Source organism: Melanostigma gelatinosum (assembly GCF_949748355.1).
Source record: "Melanostigma gelatinosum genome assembly, chromosome: 23".
NCBI classification, from domain to species: domain Eukaryota; kingdom Metazoa; phylum Chordata; class Actinopteri; order Perciformes; family Zoarcidae; genus Melanostigma; species Melanostigma gelatinosum.
The window spans coordinates 8,040,383-8,059,148 of NC_136656.1; the positions used below are offsets into that span (position 1 = coordinate 8,040,383).

General features: G+C 43.0%; 1 protein-coding gene across 1 annotated transcript in view; it reads right to left on the reverse strand.

Moving 5' to 3' along the window:
• The window catches only part of LOC306796653 (adhesion G protein-coupled receptor L3), a gene marked incomplete at its 5' end in the record, with an annotated part of 123,223 nt that overhangs the window by 34,116 nt on the left and 70,341 nt on the right, over positions 1 to 18,766 (reverse strand). The window contains 5 exons of the mRNA XM_079295703.1: positions 898 to 1,020; positions 4,810 to 4,993; positions 13,989 to 14,027; positions 15,798 to 15,983; positions 18,369 to 18,472. Of these exons, the coding sequence (XP_079151829.1) occupies positions 898 to 1,020; positions 4,810 to 4,993; positions 13,989 to 14,027; positions 15,798 to 15,983; positions 18,369 to 18,472 (636 nt within the window). The remainder of the gene's footprint in view (positions 1 to 897; positions 1,021 to 4,809; positions 4,994 to 13,988; positions 14,028 to 15,797; positions 15,984 to 18,368; positions 18,473 to 18,766) is intronic.

Consider the following 18,766-nt stretch of genomic DNA (forward strand, 5'->3'; position numbering starts at 1 on the left):
TTAGCTAGAGGCACACAATGTATGTTAAATGTCAACAGTTGTCTTAGTATGCAGTAGGATTAAAAGAAATGTCTTAAGTGGAACTAAACAAGGAAACACAGCCCTAGACCTGAAGGACACAACGTCGGCGAGCATTTTTCTTCTTATGAATGTCTTTCTCTCTTTGTCTCTCACACACACACACACATCTCTTTCCTCTCCCGCTGCCTCAATATTCAGCACTGATATGAAAGAAAATTCCCTCCTGCCGTGACTGAGATCACTCACTCGGATGAAAAGAAAACAATTTGGGTGCTATAGCACTGGATGAGGGGGAAGATCCGCCACCCAGCTATAACGAGGCGCGGCTGGACGTAGACTTACAGTGATCCAGCTGAGAGGCACCGGGCGCAGCTTGAGTCGATTCTGATTCTGTATGGGCTGATAATAAAGTCTAAAAATGGGGCTGTATTGCCCCTGGAAATAGCTTTGTATTGTGTCTAACTGCCTCATTCACAGTTCAGAGGCAGAGCTGGAATGTAAATTCGACAGCCAGGCTGGTGTTTGGAGTCTTAGAACGATCCTGGTGCTTTACATGCAGCCCAACAAAGGATTTTGGGCGTCAAATTGAAAGTAATTTACATGCGGCAGTCATGAAATTCTTACAAAACCTTTGCAGCCCCCAATGCAAAATTACAGCAAGATAACAAAAAAATACTTTTTGATTCATCGCAGTTGATACACCGAGTAAGACAACAGTATTTCCGTTATAGTCGTGTCAAATTCTGTCCGTTACATTTCTGTTATATTCCTGAATAACACACAATGCACAGACTCTGTGCACAAGGCATGGACACACTTCAAACCAACAACGGGGCAGCGTTAATAGAAGCAGATTCAAACGTTTCGACGACTCACCGTTTCGTCCGTGCTGCTTCAGCGTGTTCGCCGAGAGGTGGATCGAGTTGCCCTGTCCTCCCGTTTGTGGGAACTTCAGGTCGAGCAAGTGCCCGTCTGTGCTCATTCTCGCCACCTCCAGTTCTTCACACGTACGGAAGAAGCCCAAGCATCAGCAGTTAACAATCAATACGTTTGATTTGCACGACACACAACAGACATAACACACATACAAACTGCTGCAGGCTATAAATTGCACAGTATTGCACAATATTGGCAATATGGTTGCCCATATACTGACTATATAACATAAGCAAGACATGAGACCTTGACCTTGTTCAGTACCTTTAACGCCTGAAAAAAACATCCTTTCAACGTGCGGGAAATGTCTTAACAGAAGTTTAAAACCAACGGAACAATAAAAGCGAATGAACCTGACCTCCTTATGACTTATTTGGTATCATTGCCATTAGATAAAGACCGATAGAACTACAACACACAGCAGCCAAAAGTAAACATCTCCAATCCACTTCACTGATTCAAAAAGCCAGTCTCCGATATCGCTGGTTTTATTAATCCAAGCATCTCCAACGAGCACGAAATGCAACACGTCCTGTCTTGATTCTCAACTCTCCATATGAAGGGGAGGTTTGTGTTCTGCGATAGGCCTCTTAATCAAATGACAATCAAGTGTTCGAGGTGACATTATTTCCTTTTAAGTTTGTCGTCAGGCCTTCATTTCAAAGAATCCTTTTTCTCGAGAGGAGCGGAGAGAGCAAGAGACACGAGGAGATAAAGACCGGCTGCGTAAGACGAGCTCACTTCTGTGGCAGCTCAACAGCTGTTGTGTCTGAAGCGAGCTCCTAATTTATGGTTCAAAGACGACGGCGTCATACAGCAGAGGAGCTGCTGAGAGAGAAAAAAAGCTCATTCCATCAGTTATTACGGGATGATAAAATTCTGTTTGATTCAAGCAGTCGAGTGTGCTCTAATCTCGAGTACGGGTGGCCTGCGTGTCGTCCGGGCATTCCTAAATGTCACATTAACTCCCACAGCACTGAGACGAATCCACTGATTCATTGCGAGGCAGAGGTACAGAAAAGAAGTTGCACGAATGGCAAATTACAACAGATGAGGTGAGCAGTATGGGCTTATACAGGTGATAGGAGTAAATAACTGAACTGCCATTACTGCTGTGGCAGCTCATTTGTACACTCAGATGACGTGTGTCGGGATTTCTTGGCCAAGCTCAGTGAATTCGTGAAGTCTAGTCATCAGGTTGAGGTTTCCTGATCACCAGCGGAGAGATGTTTTAACGGTATAACTGAAACGATTGCAATGTATTTTTTGGTGGTTTTTTTCCATAAAGGTGATGAACATTTCCATTCAAACGTTTTGGGTCGGAATAACATTCACTTTCGTATCGGCTCCCTCCATCTGCTTGAGAGGGTGATTTCCGACCGCGATCGGTCCAAAAACGTTTCACGGTCAATGACACCGCATTCGGTTTCCTGCTATGCCAATGCTGATGGCGGGTCATCTCTGGCGCAACGCAAAAAAAAAAAAAAACTGTGTGCAGTGGAGAATCTCAAACACAATGCCATCCAAGTGGAGGAAAACTTCATCAAGCCTGATAAGGCATTCAGCTGGTGCTCTGATGTCAGTGGGCTGTGTGACACCTCTTGTCTTTGCTAAAGGTTAGTGCCCACGGAAAGATACAAAGAGGCCACATTTAATCCTCCCTTTGTTTCCCATACTTTCTCTTAAAAGAAAAAAAAACCTTTGTATGAATGTTCTCTTGTGCTTTTGCAAAGGCCAGGGGGTTTTGGTGATACATTCCTATTCGACTTAGCTAAGACAATACCCCAGATAGCTCACCATTCCCTGGATTCCAAGCCTGCCGTCGGAATAAAGAAAGCATTTTTCTTCTCCCTCTCTAACTCCCTCTTCCCCGTGTGGTTGTGCAAAAGAGCTTACGACGGGGCTTTAGGGACTTCCTTTGATGCCATAGTCGTGGTTGGACCCAAAGGTTACACCTTCAAAGCCCGCCTAAATAACACGCTAATCGGCAGAAATCTGCTCATGAGATTACCGCGCGGAGAGCGAAGCACGCTCTTGCGCAGACAAAGACCGAGACGGGCGCATGCAGTGTTTGACGTGTAAACACAAACACAGACACAATGGGTGAGGAAATATCCCTTTTCTTTGAAAGTGAAGAAAATAGATCTCATTATGAGCTTAAACCTAAAATTGGAAAGAGGCTTCGGGGTTCATTTTGAAGCGGGGAAAAAAAAGCGGGCTCCTTGAGAATGTGTAACCAGGTGCAATGAGCTACAGTACACCTTGCACACACACCAAACCCGTCACTTTACATGTAATTCATTGTGAGAGATCAATAATTAGCTGCTGCAGTGATTGCTGATGTTTAAAAGGGCCGCCTCTTGTCTTCATTTAACTACCCTGCATGGCATGAGGGATTGCAGGGGCCAACTTGCTGGGAAAAAAAAACAAAAACAAGCCGAACTAACAGAGAGATAAGACCCAGTAAACATGTCACCAGCACATAATTAACCCGACGACCACGATGCACCATAAAGTCTCACTCCAGTCGAGCAGGCATCGTCTCTAAACGAGCCCAGAATCTCCTTAATACCCACATGAAGTGTGTGCCAGATACAATCAAATCATTTTATTAATTCTCCATACGCTCGCTTCCTTTTTAAGTCTGTAGACCTATATTTTCAGGTTGCCATGGCAGCAGGAATTTAGAAAAAAATCCCCACTTCTTTAGAGCGGAGGACGACACTCATTATTCGATAGAAACATGATTTTTTCTTAATTCCCCGTGCCCCACTCACCGCCCTGTGTAAAGAAAGGTTATTTTATTGTGTGCTTTGTAAACGGCTCTCAATGTAAACGGCAGTTTTAATAAATTCTACTTTTGAACAACTGTTCCACTTTATAAAAGCTCAACGAGGGCAATTTTGATGACAGTTGTTCCATTATCTGTGCTCACTTGGTATTTATACACTTAATAGTGAGCACTGATCCCTGATCTGCACAACGAGTGGTTCATTCCGGCTAATAATTAACACGAGTATAAGTACAATCATTTGAGATAATTGTTCATTTACAGCTGACTGCCATCAGACAGAAGCAGCCCTGTCAAAATGTAGCCTCCTGCCAGGGAGAAATCATGAATCCAGTGACCGTCACACTTCTTTCCAGCGCCTCGAGGGCACCGCTGTCGATATGATCGCGCCGCGGATCAATAGCTGTATGGTGAACTTCGTAACCCCGGTACAAATGGCAAGACCAGGGATGAAACACTTCAGACACATGAGGGAAGGGACCCGCTGGGACACCGAACATTCAGCTTTTTTAAATAGCTTCCAGTTTTCTAAATATCATAATTGACAATGCAGAGCCAATAATCTGTTTCTCAGCAGCTTGAGAAGTAATTAACTTAACTCAATCCAAGATGGTTTACTCATGCAGACAGACCAAATTAAAGTGTGATTTGTTTGCTGGCATACCGTTTTCATTGCTTTTATTGCAAAAAAAAAAAAAGAAAGAAATCCAGAGCGCTCAACCAAATGACTTCATCAGAATTTGATCCATTACTTTCCAATTTAATTTGAAAAGTATAGAAGAGCCATTTCATTCGATTAGTCTATGCCATGTACAGTAAAAGTGTGCCAGGAGCCGGAGGAAGTCTCTAGTCTCTATGCTTTCAACTGGCTGGACTGGACCTTCTTAGGAATTCATTGGTTGCCATTTTGGAACATGATTCATTTTTTTCTAAAAGCAATAAAAAAAAAAAAACATTCCACACAGTATTTTCACATGTCTTAAAACAAATTACAAAATGTACAATCAATGACATTTGCATGTGAAGATTACCAACTAAAAAGTGCCTTTGCTTGTACTCACGGATGTTGTCGGTGTTCTCTTGCACAATGTCCGTCTTCAGCAGGTTGTCGGCCAGGACAAAGGCCCCTTGCTCCACCGTGTCCAGCAGCATGGTGGCGGCCCGCAGCTGCTCGCCTGTGCTCAGCTCCCTCCATGCAGCCTGGGCCTGAGGCTGCAGCAAATTGTTGACCGTCTCCACCATGGCCTGGGGGGAGTCCCAAATCATTGAGTTCGTCAACAGAAAGCTATAAGCCGGGCCTGGGACTGCTGTTGTTTGACATGGTGATTTGGTAAACGGTGAGAGTGAAGGAAGTGAAATGAGAGTTCAGGACTGAGAAAAAAAAAAGATAACAACATAATCCTGTGGGATCGTGCAAAGGACGAAGCGTGCCGTGTTTGTTTTTCTTTCTTCCCATTTTGCATTTCACAATCATCTTTCTACTGAGTCATTTCATGACCTTATTTCCAATTCATTGACACGTTTTGCGTTTGGACACGGAGCGTAACTGGTAGCAGCAACACCTGAATCTGTAATGACATGGGATGTGTCGTTAAATTGCTTTTGTTGCCGTTTCCCTTTATCTGGACTACAAGCAGAATTAATCATGCGAGTGAATCAGAACCAATGCCTACAAGCCTAGAGGCCAGTTTCTTACATGACTTGAGGCTGTTGTCTTTAATTGGTGTGATTAATATTCTTCCATGAAGACAATCCCAATACACAAAAGCACTGCAGAAAACAAAAGCAACATTGAGACATGCCAATGGATGGACAAGGTCCTCAATTATTCAGCTCACATCCTTCCTGCATAAATAGCACCGAACAACTATCATGCCCTCTCTAATCTCCTCGCAACAATGCCGAAGCCAGTTAGCAAGGAAGAGACACGAACATTCTCAAGACATGATGAAAAATTAAGGGCGATGAAAGATTTAAAAAATGCCAATGGCAAGATTTATGAATGGAATACTAATTGGTCAGGCAAACTAATTCATCCCCAGCGGCACTGCGCTGAAGAGCAAAGTGAGCCGGACTGCAATTGGAATTAAAAAGTTATTTCAAAGCGGTTACAATACAGTCAGTGGCCAAACAAAGCATTCATACACAATATCCATAATGCATCATAAACATACTTAGAAGGTAAAATAACATACGACTGACATTTCTTTGCAAGGATCATCGTGTGTTATAACGAGCTTAAAAAAATCACAAATGAAAAAGAAACACAAAACGCTGGAAAATGTATTTTTCCTTTACTTAAAGCAAACACTGACAACTTAGTTACTGAATGATATTATAGTGCCTTATACCAGTAATTATAATACATTAGGAATATACTATATTCTATTACAATTATGGGAATTATAATACAATATGATCCTTGAAAAAAACATTTTAATGAGTGACCAGCAATTATGATGCAACATTAACCCAACAATAAGTCATAAAATGCTTTGTGTTAAGATTATTGTGAATAATAATTCCATTAGTACACATCTTATAAGTATGTATATAATGCATTGTAAATATATGTGTTCATCATGTGTTATGATTACTGTTATCAAGCACTTTTAATATTTCCGAGTGCTTATAATTACACAGTCCTAACAACAGATATCTCATAAGTATGTTTGTAACGCATTGTAGACATGGGTGTCATAGAACGTGTTTTCCAAACATTTCAGAAGAATCCCAAAAATTTGGTTTGACTTTTGATTCTCCATTTGCACTTCTTCAAAAGCCAGTTGAGTTTCGTTCGATTCGTGATGTGTGTGGAGGAAAAAAACAGTGGGTCTCACGACAGAAGTTCTCTCTGAACTTCGCTTAGATCCCCATTTTTGATCGATGAATTATGAAAAGGAGTAAGAGTTTTAGTACGACTCAAAATCAGCATGGGGATGAAGCCAAAGGCATATCAAATGAATTCTTGATCAAGAGAGAGAGAGAGAGAAAAAAAACTGGCTTTACCAAGCAACTAGTCACTAATCATAAGTGTGATGGACCCCCACAATCACGTCATACTGTTAAGATGTACATTTGTTTCAAGTCACTGCGACAGCAAGATGAGACGGAGGACCGACTGTATTCAACTCACTGGCGCTGGATGAGAATTTCAAACAGCACCAGCTGGCTTTTCCTCATTCAAAACATACCCTGCACACATTAAGCTGCCCACACAGAGACACCACACACACACACACACACACACACACACACACCGTGAGAGACTGACACAAGAGTGAACGCACACCTCTGCACCTGCTAGTATACAAAAAACATAAGAAACTCATAGGCACATGCACGTGCACACAGACAGTCTACCACCTTTGATGTAATTATTCATTATCTGCAGCCAATCTCCCCTTTTGACATTCTGCCAGAGGCAGAGGTTGATTCACTCTCAATTAAGGAGCTCTTTTTCTTCAGGCACTGACACTTTTTTCTTTTCTTTTTTTCCCCCCCTTTGTTCAACACTGCAAGATTCTTTTTTTCCCAGCACTTCTTAAAACACTGAAATAATGGTTATTCGGGGAAAGGATGGACTTGCAGAGGAAGCAGTCTCGCTTCTTCGCATGCAGAAGAGACGCACAAAAAAACAACAAAGCAGAATAATAGCACACCCTAAAGACAGGGGGACAAACTTGATGAGGAGGGATTATACGATGGACAATTAACAAGCAAGAGTGAATTAAACAACCGAGGGAAGGTTCTACTGTATGTATCAAACGCTTACATTGGAAAGGTCATTTTTCTTACAGGCCCTTCAGCCATAAGAAGACGAAACTGTGACATTTTGGGATAAACTCTCATTTGCTTTCTTGCAGACAGTGAAGACGAGAACCTCGAGAACAATCACGTCTGTACGGTAAATATGAAGCTAAGACCAGCAGCCAGTTAGCTTAGCATAAATATGTTGACGTGGATCAAACAATCAGTCAGTATGTGTGGTAGTTCGTGAGCTTTCGAGGTAATTAGGGAGGGAAGCAGTTTCCCCCCATTTCTAGTTGATGTGCTAAGCTAAGCTCGGCTAACTGGCAGCTGGAGAGAGGTATCGATCATCGTACCGAACTCTTGGCAAGAACAAAAAGCATTTTCCAAAATGTCAAACTATTTCTCTGAGGACACTTCAAAGCCAAAGGAAACATGCGTTCTGTTGTTTGAAAAACAATCTAGTTTTGTCGCAGTTCTTTGAGCCGGCATCAATGTTTTTAAATGTCAGTTTTAAAAAATCCTAGTTTTGCCAAATACATGAAACATTTGCATATCTACATGTTGCCCTCCTACCAAATAAAACCTGTATGTCTACATTTGTCTCTACACTTACAAGCAGTATGTACGCGTGTACAAGGTGTGTATCTGGCCAATCGTTGAAGACAAAAAGACATTTGTCTTCTTGATCCATCCAGGTAATGTAACTCTGTGGCCTTTTGGAAGACAGGCTTATTCATTTTCTTGTGAAGCATTGATGAAAAAGATTGATACCATGCTCATGTGTGCATGGTAAATATGAAGCTACAGCCAGCTGCCGGTGAGCTTGGGATGTGCAGCCAAGCATCACATCACCACCATCATCCCAGCATGTGCAGGTGAGACTTGCTGCTTTACTTTACTGTCATTAGCACACTGCCACTCCAAATGCAGTCACGTCACGTCAAATGCAGCAGCTCAGGCTGCAGCAGCATTCCCATGTCGAAAGAACGTAAAACCAGCAGAAAAAAAACAACAACGATATGTTGGTTTCTGGTCCACGAGGACATGTTGATCGTGAACTGGACTCGCTGCTGGAATGTTCAACTTGGAACAAGCGTTGATGACTGGGCGTGAAAAGCTGCAGTGCACGGGCCATTTACACCAATGCAGACGGAAGGAAGGCAGAGGTGGACATTAGCGTGCGCTCGGCAGGAGTCCAAGCCAGCCTATGGTGTGTGTGTGTGCTTTTATCTGTGTGCTGATTGATGAAATGAACTCTGGGTCTGGGAAATTGATTCTGGCTGAGGCTGGTCTCCCTCTCTTCCCTTTCTGGCTTGCCCGTTGGTGGGCTTTCTGTGTACACCCGTTTCTCCTCCCTCCTCCCATCCTGTTGACCAGTTGGGTTCCTCTCACTTGTTTTCTCTCACCGACGTTGAAAGCTGATGGGGGGGGGGGGGGGGGGGGGACACCACAAGCAATCTTGTTCTCTCAGTCCTCAATCTGACTCGATGTCTCTTGGCGCAGGTGAAGCTGTTGCATCATTTATTTTGCCTGTTTCATTTGACCTGCTCGCCAAAGCAGTCTTTGAAAACCTCTGCAACCTTCACGTTTAATATTTCATGAAACCTTCCCCCTCTTGTATAAGTGGGTGGTTGTGTCTGTATTTGTGAGTTACTGAGGGATTACCATTGTGTTTTCTGTTTTAGGATTAATCTTACAATTGTACAAGACCCACATAGCAAGCCTCTATGTATGTATATAAATGGCAGAGAGAGGCAGACTCTAAGAGACTTTTAAAAAGTGTGAGTTCCACAGCACCGTCAGTACAATCATCAGACTGCAACCTCCAATGGGTGATGTCACGATGACCACGTCCACTTCTTAAAAAGGTAGTCCTCTAAAACTCAGCACTTGGCTGCTCCGAGTTACATTTTTTTAGCAGAAATACAGTTTTGTAATCACCAATTATTTACTTATTCTTCCGTTCAATGAAAAGCTAACTTAACATTTCCTACACCTACACAGATATGTTCATTGAAAAGCCTTCCAGCACCCAAGGCCATGATTTCTGGAACCCAGACATTCAGTGTCCTCTCATATTTGTTTGTGTCATTTAACTTTTTGAATTACGATTTGGAATTCAGGAATTTACAGTCTGTATGTGTATATGTTTGTACATAAAAACCTAAATATTTTCTGACATTCTACATTTTGCATAAACATGAAATCCTGAGTGCTGGAGAAATCCTTCTCTCTGCACTTTGAGCAGAAACGCCTCACACAGACTATTCAGGCAGAGCTGTGCACTGCAGGACAGATGACGAGGTCTCGGTTATGAGGATGCGGTTCGGTTATCTTCATCTTTTAACAAATTGACGACCAGGGAAATTGTATTATCTCGTTACATTGTTGAACGAGGAGCCTCCCCTCGTTTCGCCTGCTCTAAGGTCATCCTGCGCGCTGACACTCCCCCTAGTAGGGCTGGGCGATAAATCGATTTAATCGATTAATTCGAATGTGTGCTTTAAGGCGATGTGTTTTATTGAAAATCGAGAAAATCGCCCCCACCCCTCCCCCCCGTTGGGTTCCCGTAGTAGAGTGCGCGCGCATTGTTTACAAACTAAAACAATGGCGGCCAGCAGCTTCACTGCTGGCCGCCGCCGCCGCCACCTCACAACAACAACCCAGCATTTTGGAGACATTCACCAACTGTACTCCGCATGAGAAGAAGAGTGCCCGGTGGAAAGCCATCACGGATGCAGTCGCGATGTATATCGCAAAAGATATGGTGCCCATATACACCGTGGAAAAGCCGGGGTTTATTCACCGTCTCAAAGCTTTGGACCCCAGGTACGTGCTACCAAGCCGTAAACATTTTTCTGACGTTGCCTTGCCTCGGCTGTACAATAGTACACGCCAAAGGATCTCTGCGGAGCTGGAGGGGATGTCATTCTACTCCGCAACAACTGACCTGTGGTCCAGCAGGTTGACCCAGACACCGATCCACTTGACTGGTGGAAGCGTCACCAACTTAACTTTCCAAGGCTAAGTACTTTAGCAAAGAAATACCTCTCTGTGCCAGCTACAAGTGCCCCCTCTGAGAGGCTTTTCAGTGTGTGGGGGGGGCATTGTTACATGCCACCGTGCATGCCTGAAGCCAGAGGTAGTAGACAGGCTTGTCTTCCTGGCAAAAAATATTTAGAAAAAACATGCACTACTGTTTAATACTGTTGGTTATGTTGTGAATGCACTTGATTTTGTTTACATGCACTTATTTACTGTGCAAAATATGTTATGTTGATGTTAGATCAGATGTTGCACTTTTGAAAATGTGAATGTTAAAGGGTCATATACATTTTATTTCATGCTGTGTTTGTATCAGTGTATTCAGTTAGAAAAGCTTACTGTAAAAAGTTACATTTGCACAGTTGTTTACAATGGAAGGCTACTATTTAATGCCATTTAATGTTATGTTTAATTTAATTTTATATTTAAATGATTCAGGCAAACAAAAGAGTGACCAAATACTTTTTGTATACTACAGGCACCTTTCTACAATGTTCAGGTTTTGTTTGCACTTTATTTTTATCAACCTACTTGGGAAAATCATCACAAAATAAAAGAAAAAATTGTTTTCAACAGCTTCTGTCATCTGCAAAAAAATTTGGGGGAAAAAAATCGATTTAAATCGTGAATCGGATTTTTTGTAAAAAAATCGGAGATTTTTTTTTTAGGCCATATCGCCCAGCCCTACCCCCTAGTCATCTTTGCAAGGTGTCATTTTAACGAGAGGCCCGGAACTCAATATCCTCCCTGTATCCGAAGCATTCACACTCACTTGGCTCCCACTAAGGCACAAGATATTCATTTGTCATATTATGTGTTGAAATGGCCATATGCATGCATAATTTAAATGCAAGTCACAAATCCTCTGCTTTAAAAACTAAATAAATGGCAAAGGAAGAAGCCATTCACAGCTAGCGCGTTTGACTTTAGCTGCAACATGGATGGACATTATCACAGTAATTGGACCAGAATGTCACCGCCTATAAACAAGCTGCCATGACTGTAACAAAAAGGCACAGAAGGCAGGCCGCTATTTCCATCATGTTTGTTCAAAATCAAAAAGGGCACAACAGAGAAACGTTCCTCCAGGGGAAAAACAGAACATGGTGAGATGATAACTATACAGTACGCTTCGTAGCTTTATCAAGGCCACATCCCTTTGGGTGGATTTAAATCAGCTGTGACATGTGGCAGATATCAAGGTTTATGAACAATCAAGAAAGATTCAGAACTCGTCATAGTTAATTGTCGTTTCATCTGCACGGGATCAATCGAGGCAGGGAGATTGCTGCAGGTTGAACTGCTTGTGAATATGTAATTGAAACAGCAAATGAAGCTGTTCCTATTGACACTCGCTGATGATACGAACAAGATGAGGACCTCAGTACCTTTTCAAGTCAAGTGGCATCTTGTTTTTTTCATCTTGTTTACCACTTCAACACGATAAAAGCCCTCAATCAAGGCCAGACTGACTCGTCATCTCATCATCCCATTTAGACCTCAAGCCCAGCACTTTGTTTCGGACGATGTCCTCCTTCACCACAACCACACCTGCACTCACACAATCTGCCCCCCCCCCCCCCCCCCCCGCCCAAGTGCTGTCGAAGTCTCTTTCCAGCACCGTCTCTGAGCAGAGGGACAGCAAAGGCAGGTGCGCCTCTCATTTGCTGTGTATTCCTCTGCTAATCCCATTCATAACAACCACCAGGGCCCTGTTGGAGAAAACATTGCCCAATTTCCCTAATCAATGAAAGTCCCCCCGAAGGCTGGCAGCGTGTGCAGTCAATGCCTGTGTTTACCCAAGGCCACAGATGTTGCTCCATTATTCCGGTTCGTCAAGTGAAAGCTCCACACTGTTTGTCAACCCAGCGAGGGGAACGGATGAGAGGAGGAGGCGCACAGTGTGGACGGTCGTGTATGGTAATGTGCACTACATCCTCAGCGTATACTACACGACGGAAACATGAACCCAGATGCAGCCGTAAAAAAAGGCATCCAGATGTGTGTAAAATCTATTTACATTTGTATGTCATTTTTTAACGTGCTCATGTTCTTTAGCCATGTTCTGCTCACAGCAGGCTGACGCATCTTTAAAAAAAAATTGGATTGCCATGTAATTCTGAGCAGATATTCACGGGATGCAACCCAATCACTATGAGGTTAACATTTTCATTTTTTAGGGAAATGTCTGCCCTCGGGATGAGTGGTAATAACATCTAGCGCTAATGTACGTTCAGCTGGTCAATTAGCATATGTTAGCATGCTAACGCGCAAAACTAAGCTGGATAACACAGTAAACATTATACCTGTTAAGCGTCAGCATATTGACATTGTCATTTTGCACCAAGCCCTGAGAATTTGGTCGACAGTGGGAGTCCATGACAGGGAAGCATGTTATATTTCAGAATTTGGCGACCCAGACTATTGGCATTGGTCGGCAAAAACAAAGACAAAAATAGGATACCGCCAGCCTTATCCTCTGAGCATCTCACACTCACAAACCCATCTGCACATGTGAGCACGCTCAGCCACACGAAAGCATTCCAGTTGGATGTCATTTGCACAATCACATGACGATCCACAGCAAAGTGCCTTCTGACATGCCTCAGAGTGAATCGAGGCAAATACGGGTTGCTTTAACATCAGCGCTGCAGGGCATACATACAACACAACACCTGCCTATGATGTGAAGGTTTATTGGAGCCATCTGTATGGCAGACGTGGATGTCAACTTATTCCATAATTCTCTTGTCAAGGTAGACTCCTAGTGTGTCACCCCAGGGACAACTAAATAACTCAGTAGCCAGAGAACTAGCTGACGGAAGCAATAGACACCCCCCCTAAATTAGGACACGCATGTATTATGCATCAGGGGGACTCATACCATGCCATGACTTTGGCTGACTTCGTAGTTAGAAGTTGAGTTGCTGGTAGAATGAGGTCACTTCTTTTTTTTTTTGTCAGAAATGTAGGAGCGCGTTACATCTGAGTGAGCCTGGTTTTTGACTGATGCTATCCTCTTATGCGGGTTCCTTCACCGGAAAGCAGACGGGATGGTTTAAGGGTGAAAGCCTGGAGAAACCCACAATGGATTTATGGCATTTGAAAATATAGAAATCCTCAGCCTCATGCTGAGGCCAAACATGTAAGGGGAGGTGGGAGAATATCACGACATACTGTATGCATGCAAGGTACAATGATGACATACGAGATGACTCTAATATGCTGGATTGAGACACTGATGTTGACTTGGAAAGAATGCACTGTGAAATTAGATCCTTTCATTTAATAGCTTGTAAATATACATATATGTATTTCTATATATATACAGTTCTTTCCACTTAAAAAGGTCAAACTTCAATGATATGGTAAACATGACGGCACAGTTTCTACAATGATGGAATGGAAAGTGGGTACGGGGGGAAAGGTTTGGTCCAAATACCTGAACATAAAAGCGGCAAGAGCGCTCTCTTTTCTGCAGCTGCAACCCAAAGGAAATGCAAATCGTTAGCAAAAGGTCATCGATTCAAACAAACCCCACTTGAATACATTTCCTCCGTTTGAAGTAGAGCTTTGAGAGTGGCGAGAGAAGGAACAAAAAAAAAAAAGCATTTTACTTTTGCAACAATCACTTTCATAAATTGTGTGCAAAGTATTGTATAAAGCACATGAATTATACACGACCGAAGAAAAACACTTGCGTGTTAATTAGCACTGAAATGAGACATACCAGACATTTGGGAGCACGCCTCCGACACTTTAAAATCAGATTTTCAAGGTTTGTTTTGATCATTTATATTTTTCAACTTTAGAAATTCCACGAGAACTCAGGAGAGCTATTTATCTTCTGAACCTCTGCCACGGTTGAAGGAGAGTTAGCGCGGACAACAATTTAGTACGCCTGAAAAATGACAGGAAGCTCAGGCTCAAAGAAAGGCTGTCAGCACTCCATGGAGAGTGGATGATTTTAATTGAGTCCTGATACAAGCAAGGTAGCCAACAGTGCTACTATGTGGCTGAACAGTACCATGCTAAATCCCATGCAGAGTAGCTCCAAAGAGTACCATCTCCCCTTAAAGGAGCCTCTTGCTCGACATCACAGCCCACTCTTCTGGAAACGCTCCCGTCCGCACCGGTAGCCGGCAACCCTTTGATCATGAAAACGAAACGGATCCCACCGTTTGCCAACTCAATCCTTTCATTGTCTGCTGGCAGAAAGCATTGCGCTTCGCTATCAAAAAGGGAAAATCTTTAATTCGCTTAGCTCTTTTGCAGATTGTGTCAAAAATGATTGAACTCGGGAGGTAAACATCAGCCACTGCCAGAGCAGAGAGGTAGAGTTCTGTGAGCTCTCTACTAGCAAAGGATGGGACGAGCAAAGATGCCGAACAGAAGGGGAAGAGATCGACTGATTGTTCTCCATCGATGCACCGAAATGCAAGGATGGAGTACACAGTATATGGAGGACAGAGAATTATAAATCACAAGTAATCCCATGACCGTATCATGGATTTGAAAGGTTTCTTTTTTCATATCCCTCAACCCAACTGCAGTTTTTCTTCTTGCCCTTCACGCATCTTTACAAGAGAAGCTAAAGACTTCAAATGCAATCGCAACCACAGCAGTAGCCTCTATCGTGAGTGTTTCCGTTTTTTATGAGAAACCCGTTTTTCAAGAGGTATTATAAACTCTAGTTGCCCCTCAATGTGGATTTGCGCATCACAATCCCTTCTGAGGCCTTTTGGCCATCTTTACTGCCTCCCCCCCCCTCTCTCCATTGGAGAAAACTGGCACTAAAATCTCAATGGGGACATCTGTGTCTGCTGCGGCAATGAAATCAAAAAAAAAAACGTCCCGGAAAAAAACGATCGGCGAACAGGTGTTCGTGTTTCTCTACAAGTGAAGCCGCTCCAGCAAATTAACGACTGGCATTTTGAATCTCACGAATGTTTGCTTTTCTGTTGGCTGCTCAGCAGACAGAAAGTATGATTTTAGATCGCTTTGCCTGAGTGCCCCGAACTGTGCTCCGCCGCGAATTGGGGGAGTAAATGCATTAGATCGAGGTTCAGCCAAAAAAAAAAAAAAAAAAAAAAAAAACTCTGCACTCCCACAGTTTAGATGCAGCCGAATGAAAACTTACCCGGTCTCATTAATACAAATCAAGTGGTGCAGGGGTAGTGCTTCTGACGAGCGTGACATCTTTTAAACCAAATCAATAGCAGAATACATGATACCCGTGTTAAGACACTACCTTGTTCAGGCTTCGCGCTGCACTGTCTTTGCCACCTGGCGTGAGGTTCCTCAGCTGCACGTCGAGGAGGTCCACCAGCTGAACCATGGCCTTCACTGTGAAGGTGATGTCTCCTGCCTGAAGATTGCGCTTCGTTTGCTCCGCCAACTCCCTGGCAATGGCCGCAGCTGTCTCTCCAGCTTTTAGCTGTGGAACAAACAAAAAAAGGACAAACCGAGAGAAACATTTGAATATCTGAACAGGTACAGCTGAACAAACAAGCCGCATATCTATATAGCTTTTACTGTGTCTTTGTTACAACATATACAGGGGAAAACATGAGAAAGTGCACTATACAAGTGCGTGACCCCTTAAAATGAATGCCGTTTAGCCTGTACATTTTCCCCCCAATGGCTGCTATAGTGCACACAATTAATGTTGCAAGACGGTCCTCAGCTGAGTGTACACACTGGGGCCAATATTGTATCCAGAGGCAATTAGTTGCTGCTATTGAGGCAATTTCCCCAGATCCTTCCCAGAAATGTATTATTTTAGTTCGAAAGCTGATGTGATTTCTGTGTCATGGGATTTGTTGAAAACGGAACAATATCAATGATGATTTATGAGCATTTGCTTTTTTTGTTGTTTGCGAGACCCAAAAACAAACTTCGCCTCATCATGTTTTGGAGATCTCACATTCATTTCTGACACGCTCAGACTCTGCCAATGTTACCAGAATCCTTTCCTCTCACATTCCTGTTTCACTGACTTTCCCCAAAAACAATTCACCTGCATATACAAGGACATTCCTCAAAATAAAAATAAAAAAGCTGTTCAATAAAACCTCTCCACCCGTTGTTCAATACACAGCTCACAATAACTAAGGCATGGCACGTCTGTCGAGGCTTTAATGGCAACAAACAGGGTGTCGACAGTGATTTTCCACAACCGAAAACAAAAGAGTAAAAGCGCAAGAAATTGATTAAAGAGTGTCTTCATCCTTTTAAACTAAGACAACAATTATGTCGGCCTCCTTTTTTTGAATTTGTTCGGTGCAGTATTTGTCCAAATATGCAGCTTGTCCTGTTATTTTTGGATTTGGGGAGGTTTACACTCCAGCGACCCCAGCCAACGTTACCAGAGATGAACTTTTTGTTTGCCAAACGCATCCATTAGTCGCATGTGTCGTGTAGTTGTGCTTACAATAGAAGGGAGAAACTTCCCTATATCTAACTTGTGACCTATGGAGGCATCTGCTTATTGGCTAATGAGGCTTCCTCACAAACTTTATACTTTGCAGAGTTATTTATCCTGGTTTTCAAATGAGTGTGTGTACATACAGTATCAGCCCAGCTCTCCCTACCTAATAATGTGCAGCAGGGCCCCTTGATGTCCACCCTTTCCCACTTTTAATTTGTCTCTACTTGCCAGACAGTAAATAAATGGGTCTTAACAACTCAGAAACAAAACTAATTATTTTTCAGTGCATTGCCATGTTTCGTTTTCAATTAATATGAAATGTATAGTGGGAAATAAACTACTTTGATGAGTAGAAAATAGACATAAAAGTGATTTGAAAGTCACCAAATTCACTGGACCAAAACCTTTTCACATGCCGATAACCATTACACAAACATGACGTAAGAGTTGGTCTCAATTGTGAACAATAAGGCACCTAATTTGTGCAGTCGACTTTCATGCAGAACACCCTTTTGGTCTGATGTTGTCTTTCAAAAGGTCCGGTACCTTCAGCGTTTTACCAATAGACTCGGTGTCTGTTTGGTCTCTCTCAGTTTATCTGATGTCAATTCATTCTCTTTTTAGTCTCCACAGTTTCCCTTCTCATTTGGTCCACAGTACCATCTGGTAATGAGCAGTGCCACATTCAAGACAATGGCACCAGATATAAAATAACAAAGAGCCAGATGGCTATTCCACACCTCTGACATGTTGATCTTCGTTAAAGCCGCCCTGTCTTCACACTGCTGAAGTGTTGACTTGCTTTTAAAAGATGAACATTCCACATTAGAATCACACTGTTGCTGTTCAATCCGCGCCGCAAACATAGCAAGAGGCCATACAGCAAGCTCAGGAAGACGTCGCTCTCGTTCATTCCTCGCCTGAAGTGGAGCTTTATTGCAGCGCTTGCACAGAAATCCACCTGATAATTTCTCTCCCCTTTCTATTTTGTTCCCCAGCAGCCATTCTCCATCTAAATCGGCAAACTACAGTTTGTTTAATGGGCCGCGCTTTGTGCTGTTGAGTCGATCGTGAGTGTTATAACATGCACGCCTCAGGGCCCTATGAGTTTAAGGGAGAACATTGCCTGCAATTCATAACCTGGAACCCTGATCCTCACTTGCAGTAACCTCCTCCTCCTCTTTAGATTCGATTATATTGCAGATTCAAACGCAGGAAGCTTCATGTGAGGCTTTGAATAATAACTTGCCCCGCAGAGGAGGAGTCACAAATTGCTTGTGTTTGAGAAACATAGAATGCAAATTGCTGCTGTGTCCTAAGACAGAAAGTGATCTGGAGCAGCTGTTCACTCCACTATGGAGCTGTGGTACTGGTTCTCAATCAGCCTGGTACCTTCTGGCTGATGAGGTTGACCCAAGGGGAGGTGCAGTTGCTGAAATCAGGTCCCTGGGGGTCCCAGTACCCCTCTGGACCCACGCACAGGTATGAGGCCACACCTAGAGAGAGAGAGAGAAGAAAGACAGTGGCCTGGTGAGAACAATGACATCACATTTATCAGCTCAAGGGACAAAACCATGTCAGTAAAGAGCGAGCAGCTACAGTGACACGTGTTTTGTAACATGTGTGTCAATGTGTGCGTGTTTTCGAAAAGACACATTTTTTCCGACTCGGTTATTGGACTACACTATGCATTCAGTCTTGTCATCTAATGCCCAATTCATCCGTATGTCAAGCACTTTTCCTATTTGCAAAACTTGTCGACGTACCCAAAGAAGCACAATTCTTAAGTG